The sequence below is a fragment of the Sturnus vulgaris genome, chromosome 23 (assembly GCF_052056855.1).
Source record: "Sturnus vulgaris isolate bStuVul1 chromosome 23, bStuVul1.hap1, whole genome shotgun sequence".
NCBI lineage: Eukaryota > Metazoa > Chordata > Aves > Passeriformes > Sturnidae > Sturnus > Sturnus vulgaris.
The window spans coordinates 6,742,241-6,753,633 of NC_142265.1; the positions used below are offsets into that span (position 1 = coordinate 6,742,241).

General features: G+C 54.9%; 1 protein-coding gene across 1 annotated transcript; it reads right to left on the bottom strand.

The window, feature by feature from the left end:
• Positions 1-493: 493 nt before the first annotated feature.
• On the bottom strand, positions 494-10,320 carry OAF (out at first homolog). Its single transcript, XM_014890459.2, has 4 exons — positions 9,958-10,320; positions 3,534-3,668; positions 2,888-3,068; positions 494-1,997 (listed from the first exon to the last, which is right to left on the bottom strand). Exons 1-4 carry the CDS (start codon positions 10,183-10,185, stop codon positions 1,723-1,725), a joined length of 819 nt encoding a protein of 272 aa, XP_014745945.1. The 5' UTR covers positions 10,186-10,320; the 3' UTR covers positions 494-1,722.
• Positions 10,321-11,393: the final 1,073 nt, after the last annotated feature.

Below are 11,393 nucleotides of genomic sequence, written 5' to 3' on the forward strand. Positions count from 1 at the left end.
GTGAATTGTTGGTGGGGGAAGCGGAGAAATGCTGGAAGTGCTCGCCCCACGCCTGCATTCCCCACACTAGAGGGAATCAGAGCTCCACATTTCTCCCTCCAGCAGCCACCGGCAGCTCTGGAAGTGCCGCCCTCATCAGCTGGAGCTGCCGAGGAATTCACCAGGAATTCACCAGGAATGTTCACTGCAGCCAGAAATCCCTCATGGGACCAGAGCAGTCCCCAGCCCCCAGGACCTGCCTCTCCTGATGGGTTTATCCAGCAGAGCTCCAGCTCAAAGCTCCCACAACTGCTCGGGATGAGCCAAACCTGTGTCCCTATGGAGGGTCTGAAAGGATGGATGTTTGAGGTGCAGCATCACCTTGCTGAGTCAGAAATTCCTGGATGTTCTCCATGGCTCTTCACCAGGTGCAGGTTTGAGATTTACCCATAAAGGAAAAAAATCTGAATTCACACACAGAGTATCATGCACAGAGAAACTTTTAGGCCAAGGATGCTTTAAAAAATCAGTTTATTTTACCTTACAAATGATAAATAAATTTTTGTTTAAAAATCATTTCAAGTGTGTTTTACTTCATGTTCCAATATTAAAATACCTTTCCCTTCTCCCCCCACCCCCTTAAGTGATCGATACAAAAATAATTGTGACCAAATTCTTTTTTTTTTTCTTCTTTTGCAAAAATTCCTGTATTTTAGGCAAAAAGGCACGTTGTGAAGGCTTTTCACCAGGAGGCACAGGGGTTCCTAAAGACCCCAAGAGCTTCTCTCCCCTCTGTGCTTCTCCTAATTCGAGTGGAAGAGGACACAGAACCAAGCAGCACTTCCAGTGCTTTTTGTCTGATCCCTCCAGGAATATTCCAGGGCCAAGGACAACTTCAGTGTCATCCCTGTTTAACATATGGGGGAAACCAAGGCACAGCAAAGCAGTACAGTTATTTAAGAGCTTCTTGTGAATAGCTGGCAGAGCAGGACATAAAACTGGACGTGGGTGTAGAATCCTGTCTTCTTCCAAACCCACCTGGGATCCTCCTCTCCCCTGGTAGCCACAGGGTTATGGTGGTAGTCACGAGTCCCTAGATGTTTCTTTCTTTCTTAGTGGAACAGTTACAAGACCAACACAAAAAGTTGGGCCTTCATTAGTCTAGGTAGGGATTAATTCAAGCCCTAATTACCAGCCCTTTAGGGGCACAAGATGCTGGGCTATATCCCCCCGGTGTACCTTCCATCCACAGGGGGATATAACAGCCAGCCAGGCACTGGGAAAAGTTACAGGCAGGCTCTTGCTTTGGGTGGGCTTCAAACCTTGCTTGTTCAGGGGCTGTGGTCCCAAAAATCAGCCGTTTCCCCGCGGTTGTGTCACCAGGAGGTGGCGAAGGCAGCAAAGAGGGTTCTCCAGTGGCACAGATGTTTGGCAACCCAGGTCAGCAAGGTCCTTGCCCTGCCCGCTCAGCTCGAGGCTGGGAAGTGCCCCTTTGAGCTCCAGAGCAGGACAGCACACCCCTTTCCCTGTGCTTCACCCCAAAACCTGCAGCTCCTGCTCCAGGGAGCCAGAGCATCATCACCCAGCCAGCCGAGCCTGCTTGTGACAGCACGAGGCAGCATCAGGTGGGGAGGGAGGCACAGGAGGCCACAAGGAAAGGCACACACACAGAGCACAAGGCACCACTGTGAACAGCATTCCTTCTTCGGAGCAGAAGCAGCTCCTGGGAAGTCTGGGCTGGCTCTAAGTTTCCTCATCCCAGAGGCAGAGCTGCTTTTGAGGCACGTAGTAGTCGAAGGTGTAGCCCTTCTGGCAGCTGCGGATGCCGCACTTGTAGGAGGACACCTTGCCCCCGGCGTCGCGGCTCTTGCAGTATTTGAGCATGCAGGGGTACCACTCGATGCTCAGCGAGTAGCTGCAGATGCAGGGCTTCCAGCGGTCCGGGCAGTGCCGGCAGCGCTGCAGCTCGGGCAGGTCCGAGCCCTGCGGCAGCACCTCGAACATGGAGCCGTCCACACCTGCGGGAGAAAGCACAGACAGAGCTCAGCACCGCGGGGAGACAAGGGGAGAGACACCAGAGCCATCCCCACTCTGTCCCCAGGCTGAGCAGGAGGTAGGACAACGTTTCCCCGGGCTGTTGGGATTTAAATCTGAATAGGAACCACTGGAGAAACAAAAAACCCCAAGGAAAGTGAGGTCTGGCAGGTCCGAGCCCTGCGGCAGCACCTGGAACATGGAGCTGTCCACACCTTCGGGAGAAAGCACGGACAGCACTCAGCACGGAGAGTCACCAAAGCCATCCCCACACAGCCCTTGGGCTAAGGAGGAGGTTGGACAAAGTTTCCAGGGGCTGTTGGGATTTAAATCTGAATAGGAACCACTGGAGAAACAAAAAACCCCAAGGAAAGCAAGGTCCGGCAGGTGCGAGCTCTGTGGCAGCACCTCAAACAGAACAGACGTCCCTCAGGGTGAACAGACATCCTTCAGGGTGAACAGACATCCCTCAGGGTGAACAGACATCCCTCAGGGTTAAGGATAAAGCCAAAGGAAACAGCCCCCAAAACCACCAGTGGTCTCTTTGCACAGTCCCCAGGCTAAGGAGGAGTTTGGACAGAGCGTTTGCAAGGATTGAAATGTAAATAGGAACCACAGGAGAACAGAAGACTCCGGGGGAAATAAGCCAAAAGACACAAAAACGAGGTCTTTCCTCCGGTGGTGGAGCTGGAGAAAGGTTACTTTTAAAATCCCAAATTAGGCTCACTCGGGGAGTGCCAGCAGGAGGGGTGAGACCTGCTAACACACAGGCAGGGTGACACACGTTCCTCACAGCCAGAACAGTGGGTGCTGATCCCCAGAAACCTGGCAGGGGCAGCTCCAGCAAAACGCTTTTTTTGGGAAAGGAACTCACCTTTCTCCAGCCAGAACTTGACATCTTCCTCCCGGGTGTAAATGGCCTCCTTGGCCTCTGCACAGACGTTGTGGATGTGGGAGCTCAGCTGGGCTGCCTTGCTGAAGTTCACAGCCACGTCCATGCTGAGATGCTCCAAACCTCGCACCTCCTCTGCCTGCCTCACTGTCCGGGGGTTTTTCTGCAGAGGAAATCATCAGAATTTCAATGCTGGGTGCATCTTATTCCTTCCAGCACATTGTGATGTGGTGCCAACATCAGGTGTGAGAACAGATGTGCACCTGCATCCTACCTGGGGGAGAGGCATTTTAAAATAACCCATTGATACTGAAACCACGGGGTTTTACCACTGCCTGTGGTGGTTTCTCCACGCTTGCCCTGAAAAATGGTCCCAGATCAGTACTGGCTTCATTGGGACAGGGATTTTCACAGCCACTCACCCACCCCGGACACAACTTAGGCTCAATTAATCACACCACAAATCTGAAGTGCTTTACTAGAACAGGATCAGGAACTGATGAACTCAGTTTAATACCAAATCCCTCAAGCAGGAGGGGTGGTCAGAGGTGGGTGAAAGCCTGGGAGGGGCATGCAGGCAGGGTAAGTCTGGGAATTGCTGGCTGGGAGGGGGGATGCAGCCCTGTACCTGCCGCAGCTTTGCCATGGACTCGCTGGGGATGATCTCGTTGCGGTGCAGCCGGGTCACAAAGCAGAGAGCCTGGAACTGGCTCTGGCCCCTCTCCAGCTCCCCAAGGATTAAGGCACGGAAAATCTTCACCTCCTGACAGAGAGAGAAATAATAAAAATGAGAGCTGCAAGTCTTTGTGAGGTGAACTCATCGGCAAGGTGAACTGAGAGGTCGGGGTCAAAGAGAAAGGCTCCAGCCCAAAAACAAAGCCAAAGGTCTCATACCTGTGCTACCTGAGCACAGGGGTGTGGTCCCAGCTCCAATCCCACCCCAAAGCCTGCAGCAGGATCCCTGGTGTCTGTGGAGAATGAAGGCTTTTCACAATCCCACTGTGGCAAGGACAAATTGCTGCCAGGTCACATCCCACATCCAAGAGCTGAGGGTTTCTGTGCTTTCCCAAGAAGGGAAGCAAAGCTCCAAGGAGCCTCATTTGGTTTAGTTAAATATCACACAGTCATTATTTTCATGCCTTACTGAGTAAGCAGCCCCAAACTTCCTCTGCTGCCTTCCCTCACTTGCTTCTTGACAAGTGGCATGCTGGAAAAAAAGTTACTCATCCCTGAACGTGTGGAACAGAAATGAAAATGAAATTGTTCAAGGCAGAAGGAACTGTTACGATCAGCTGCAGATGACTTCCTTTTCTGTCCAGGTCACTAATTTTGTCATTTTATATGACACAGATTGCAGTCCTTTCCTTTCCAGAACCAGCTTGGAAATCAGTCACAGTCACTTCTTGTGGAGTCACAGAACTCCCTGGTCAACAGCAAAGCTGTCCTGCTCTGTGTGCTGCTCTGGCACCAAATCCTGATTTCTTTGTAGGGATCAATCCCTGGCTCTGGTTTCAGGGGCATTGGTGCCCTCTGTGGGAATCTGCCATCCCTTGGTGCCAGCCCATCCCATTCCAAGGGCTAAGCAGGACTGGAACAGGGAGAGCAGCCCCTGCCTTTGGCACCTCCTGCAGCCAAACCTCTCCACAGAGAGCTGGGCAGATGCTGGGGCTGGAGAGCAGCAGGCAGAGCTGTGCCAGCTGCTCCAATCCCTCTCCTCCTCACTGCCTTGGCCTCTCCCTGCCTCTCTCTTTTCCAGCTGAGCTTTCCTGCCCAGGGAGCACACTATTTATTTCCTGCCTTCTCTTCCATGCCCAGAAGAGAAACGGGAATGTCATTCAGTGCACATCTGGACAGCTGCAAGAACAGCATTTCCACCCCCAGGGGGGGAGAAATCATCTTGCTGGTGCAATTGTTGACTGCACAAAGAAGAGCAGGGCATGGAGGAGGCTTGAGAAGAAAGAGATTCCAAAAATTCTTGGGAAATTGCTAGGGAATCATTACTTTATCCGAGACATTTAATGGGGAGATGTCCCACTGAGGCACTGGCACCACTGGAACAATCCACATTCCACATTTGGTCCCAGCTGCCTTCCAGCTTCCAGCTGGGAGCTCCCACAGCACGCAGGGCCCATGGACGAGCAGACCAAAACCAGGAGCTGACTCTGGCATATTCCTCAGCTGTGGATTTAATTCTAATTCCCTTTGAACAGTCTGGGAAAAGCAAGCAGGGATAGCCACGTTTTGCATTCAGGCCGAAAACCTCCACAGGCAGGAGATTAAAAACAGTGCAGCACTTCCCAGGTTGGAGGCAATTTTTGTAAAATGAGAACGTGCTGAGCAGCTGATTAATCCTCCTGATCCATCTATTTAAGAATTAGCCTTCAGCCAGCCTGGCTCTTTCCTCCTCAGGGCTGATGCAGATGAGGAATTCACAGCTCCCTCTGCCCAAGCTCCAGGTGCCAGGGATTTCCAGAGCATTTGTTGACACCAAGGGAGATGCACTGGGACAGGCAGGAATGGGCTGGGTTGCCAGCATTGAAAGAGCTTTAAAAAAGCTGTTTTTTCAAGGATCTGGTTCCTGTAGCACGAGTTGTTCTGAGGGGAGAAATCCCACCTTTACCTGGCTCCAAAAAAGCCAAAGTGGACCTTGCAGTGACCACTCTGCCCTGAGCCTCTTCTTTTCCCTGCTCTGTCCCAAATCCTTGCTTGGCTTTGACCCAGCTCTCCCTGCAACCCCAGGTGGATCAAGAACCAAACCATGCTGCTTAGCAAAGATTCCACAGGGAAAGAGCCCCCCAAAGGTTTTCCCCCTCTGAGAGTACCTTGCCCTGCCCAGCCTCCCTCGCCTCCTTCCTGGCAGGAAAAGCAGTGAACCAGTGCCAGGGTGGGTACCCAGCCAAGGCAGCAAACAGCACCTCTCACTCTGGGTTCCTGCAGAATTTCCCAGCAGGAAACAAGTCCCAGCAGGGCAGAGCAGAGCAGGGCAGAGCAGGGCAGGCACTCTCTGGGTGAACCCAGGGCAGGAGCTTGGGGAATCCTCAGCCCCGAGTGGCTGCAGGGACAGCTGGGGTTGGGGTTTGGGTTTGGGTGACAAACACGCCAGGGAACAACCAGCCCCGCAGCAAGGCCACACAGCAGCTCCTCAAGGCAGCGTGGAAATCAGTGCTCCCAGCTCCCAAAATCTCACGGCTGCCTCTTCCTACCAAAGGCACTTCGAAGGAGGAGCAGGGAAATCATCCAGCTTCTTCCCTCCTCACCCTGTCTTCAGCCAGAGGCTGTCATCTGGGGGGTGAGAGCAGCTCAGCCCTCCTGCCTGGGGTTTATTCCATATTCCAGCAGGGATTTACAAGCCTGTGTGGTCCAGCTCCCAGCCCAGCAACGATTCCACGTCGAGTGGAGCAAACCAGTTCCCAGGGAAATAAATCATTTCAGTGCCTCCCTCCCTGCAGCCCATTCAGCTTTCCTGCCAAATTTCTCTCCCCTGAGGACATCAGGGCTGCTGTGGGGACCCAGTTTTGCCTTTGCAGTGGCACGGGCAAAGGAGGATGTGCTGCTGGGGACATGGGGTGACACCAGCGCTGCTGGGCCCAGTTCTGCACACTGTCAGCAGCCTTTGCCCCAGGGAATGAGCACAGCTGGCCACAATTCCATGAGTTTGCACAGCACGGGGAACTTGGTGTTGCATCCACACCGAGGGTCCAGCCAGCTGAGCTGCCCTGAATGGGTGGGGATTATGGTTTTTAACCCCTCTGTCTCTGGAAATGGCTGGGATGAAGAATTTGAGTGTGCTGCCTCTCATATTCAGGTATCTATAGAGGCAAATCAAGGATGTGGTGGGAGGGGGGAATAATAAAAAGCACATTTTCCGAGCAATAAATAAGATTCTACAGAGTAACAAAGACCAGGGTGTTCTAATGGGACTCCTGAATGTCCCTCATTTCCTACTTTTGGGATCTGTTCAGAGAAGAATCTACTTTCCAAATCACACAGATAAAATCTGTGGTCAGATGCTTTCCTGTGTCACCTGGTGATTTGTCACCTAACACGTGGCCCTCTGGCATGAGGAAATTCTGACACCACCACCCCAAAACATCACACAAAAGCTTTATTAACACTGAAAGGACTGGCAGTGCGAGGGTTAAAACACTACCCAGGCTTCCTCCCTTGTGTTTCCAACCCAAATTTTTCCAGCAATCAAAAGAGAAACTTCTCTCTATCTTTGTGCTGACCTTGAAATAAACCCACCCACTTTGTTCTCAGGCCGTGTTTAACAACTGGTAACATCACCCCGTTCCAAGCAGACACAACAGCCAGAGCTGCTGAGCCCCCTCATTATTTTTTGCAAGACATTTTATGCCTGACCACAGAAAAAGCAGCGTTTTCATTCCCTTCTTTCAAACTGCAAGAAAAGAAAAGAAAAGGTCACCCCTGCTCTGCCCAGAAAACATCGAGTCCCAGTTTGAATTCACACTGACCAGTTTGTGCTGCACCCAGGAGAAAATAACCTGGTGTGCTCTGAGGACACAGCTCCTCCAGGTCCAGCTCTGGAGGGCAGAGCAATGAAAATCCCAGTCCTGTGGAAGCCCCGGGCACTGCTCAAGCCCCACCAGGGTCAGAGCAAAGCAATGAACAATGATCTCATTTAGCTCCTTTCTTCTCCAGCCCCTGGTGTGGCAACCACAAATTGCCAGCAGAGGAAAAAAAAAAAATTAAAAAATAGTAAATAAACCCCTGACTTTGGACAAACCCCCTGCAGTTTAAGCCAGAGGAATGGAAAAATCATTTGTGGAAAAACCCCAGCATCCTGGCCACATCATCAGGCTCAAGGGCAGCAGATCAACAACCCCAGCTGCTGCTGGGAACACTCAGAACCCCACGACCTTCAGTGCAGGCAGGAGTTGTGTAATTTCGGGGAGAGGAGCAGCAGGGCAGAGGGGGAAGCCTGGCCAGGCTGCTGCCTGCTCACACATTACTCACCTCACCACAAAGCCAGCTCTCTGTTCCCCGAGCTTTTCCCAGCTATTTCCCAGCAAATTCCTGGAGCAGAGAGAGTCAGGCCCCAGCTGCCCTAAAAACTGAGGATTAGGAATGCACTTCTGCAAGTCTGCAAAGCCCTCCAGGGACCATCACTTCCAGCAGGGGCTGAGGAGCTCAGGATTTAACCTATGGACTCAAAACACCTCCAGGGAACCCCAAGTCGGAAGAAACTCAGCTCTAATAAGGATGGGAGGGAGAGAAGATGTAACACACACTCAGTCAGGTTTGTGGGTGAGCTCTGAGCCCTCAGGAAGAGCTGAAGCAAGTGCAAAATGCTGAAAAAATCACCAGCTCAGCACAGGTCACATCCCAGGTTCCCAAAGGACCTGCCTACAGGATCTGTAGTGAGTTTGGATTTCCCACCCCTGCGAATGTGCAAGTTTGCAATCCGCAGGCTTCAGAGCCCTTCCTAACTTCCCTGCTGTGCCATGGCTTGCAAATGTTTAATATTTTATTTAATAGGAGTCACAGGGCTGCTTCTCTGCACATGTGCTGGAGTATTTGAAACGTGCCACCACTTCCAAAATCACCATGGCTTTTCCTGGCACCTCAGAGAGGAAAAGGGACATCTGAGGGGCTTGCAGGGAGACTGAGATTGAAAGGGGGAGAGACACCAGGATAATCCTGGCAAAAAGGCTCCAAGGTTCACAGCAGGCTGGGACCTTCCTATCTCATGGGTCCGTGCTCCTCCTGCTGCAAAGCAAAGTCCACCCGAGCAAACAGCCGGGATGGGGGGTTGGAATGAGATAACACAGCCGTGCCACCCCGGGCAAACTGCTTTTCCCTGGGCAGTGGCAAGTTCCCTGCATCCAGCCAGGCTTGGCATCTCCATGCCCAGGGGACATGTGGGATTTGGGGCTTCAGCTCAGCAGCATCACCTCTGGGCTGGGAGCAGGGCACTGGTGAGCCCCAGGGACAGCTGCCAGTCACACACGAGCCCCCAGAGACAGCAGGAGCCCATCGAAGGAATTACCTAAGGAATTACCTAAGGAATTACCTAAGGAATTACCTGGATTCCATCATGGAGACAGATATCCCAGCAGAGCAGGGACACCCCACACCAGAGCCAGGAACCTGAGATCTCCCCAGCCCAGCCTCTCCTGCCCTGACCCCACTCCGTGCCTGGCAAAACTGTGAGGAATCGTGCAAAAGTGCTGCTCACAACTCAGCCAGGAGCATCAGAGCTGCTGGACTCAGCTGGAAAACTGCTGCCCGTCCCCACTGGGATTTTTTACCAGCTGTTCCCAGCGTGGAGGCAGCCCCGGGCACAGGGTGACACCGGAGGGGACAGCAAGGCTGGATAACTGTCCTGGAGCTGTGTGGGACAGCTCAAATAAAACCCCCGACGGTGCGAGGGGATGCATGGACTTTACTTTGTTTATTCCGAGGGTTCTTTCACACCTCTGAAACTGTCCTGGCTCCTGAACCCCCAGTCAAGATTCTCCAGCTTCCGAGTTGGGATGGACTCGGGTCTGGAAGGAGGACGGGAAGCATCGCCATCCCCAGCGCTCATCCCACAAAAAGCACTCACAGAGTGCGCAAAAATCCCTGAGCAGACCCTCCCGCGAGGGGCCAGCGCTCCCATCCCGCAGCTTCACCCTCCTCCAGCTCCGCTGGGAATCACGGCGGGACCCCGCGGCACCTGGGGATGCTCTCCCAGTTCCTTTCCTACCAAAACCCCGGGGATGCTCTCCCGGCTCCGTTCTTACCAAAACCCCGGGGATGCTCTCCCGGCTCCGTTCTTACCAAAACCCCGGGGATGCTCTCCCGGCTCCGTTCCTACCAAAACCCCGGGGATGTTCTCCCGGCTCCGTTCTCATCTGAACCCCTCGGGGATGCTCTCCTCCGCCCGGTTCTCATCCGAAGCCCCCGGAGATGCTCTCCTCAGCTCGGTTCCAGCCCGAACCCCCCGAGGATGCTCTCCCCGGCTCCGTCCCTGCTCGAACCCCCCGGGGATGCTCTCCCCGCTCCACATCTCTCTGAACCCCCCGGTGATGCTCTCCCCCGCCCCGTACCTGTCTGAAATCCGCCGTGAGCGTGACGAGGGCGCCGTCGGCCGCCCTTAGCTCCAGGCTGACGCAGTCGGCCCCGCTGTCGGCCTGCAGGCTCTCCTCCGTCACCTGCCCGCCGGGCAGCCGCACCCGCACCCGCAGCTCTGCCCGCGCCGCGGGGCCGGGCAGCGGGGCCAGCGCCAGCCACAGCAGCGCGGGCAGCGCCGGCAGCCGCGGCCGCGGGCCGCGCATCCCCCCGCGCCCCGGGCTCAGCGCAGGGCGCGCATGGGGCGGGGGGCGCGGGCGGAGCGCGGAAGGCGGCGGGGGAAGGCGGCCCCGCCGCGCCCCCGGCCCCGCGGGGGTGGCTCGCTCGCCCGGCTCATTCAGAGCCCGCTCGCTGCCTCCCTCCCTCCCTCCTTCACCGTGCGGGCTCTGCCCTCGCCCCCCGCCCGTCACTTCCCTCCTGGACCCGGGACGGCCCCGCCGAGCAGCGCCCGCCCCGTCGTTAAAGGAACAGCGCCGGGACGGGCGGGGCAGCGGCGAGCGGGCGAGCTGTGGGTGCGCACGTGGAGCCATCACCCAAAGTGGGCACATGGATCCTTCATCCACAGTGTGCACATGGATCCAGAACCCAGAGTGTGCACATGGATCCCTCATCCACAGTGTGCACATGGATCCTTCATCCAGAGTGTGCACATGGATCCTTCATCCACAGTGTGCACATGGATCCATCACCCAGAGTCCTGGGTGTGCACAGCCCTGTGTGTGCACATGGATCCATCATCCACACCCCCGACCCCGCAGATCCATCATCCACAGCCCCGCACATGCGAGTCCACCACCCAGAGCCCCAGTCCCGCACACGCGGATCCGTTGTCCGCAATCCTGGCCCCGAACACACGGATCCATCCCTCGGAATCCCAGCCCCTCACACTCGGATCTATCATTTAGATTCCAGCCCCGCACATACAGATCCACCCCCAGAATCCCAGCCCCGCACACTCGGATCCATTATTTGGATTCCAGCCCTGCACACACGGATCCATTATTTGAATCCCGGCTCCATCTCACGCAGCCCCAGCCCGGAGCGCAGTTCTGTTCCTGCCCGCTCCCGCATCCCCGCTGTGTTTTTTGCCCTGGGTCCCCAGCTGGCTGCAAAGTGCCCCTGGAAAGGACAAGGGAGGGCAGCGCTCAGGCACAGCCCGGCTCAAATCATGGAATCACCGAATGGTTGGGGTTGGATGGGGCCTTAAAGATCCACCCCCATCTCAGGGACACCTTCCACCAGCCCAGGCTGCTCAGAGCTCCATCCAAGCCAGCCTCGAGCACCTCCAGGGATGGGGCAGCCACAATTAAATACACTCAGAGCTGTCTGAACGTGTTGTAGCTGTGAACCGAACGACACTGATGTGATTCCTCAGGCTCCCAGTGCCACAGGTCGGGTGTGAGCCACGCTGGAG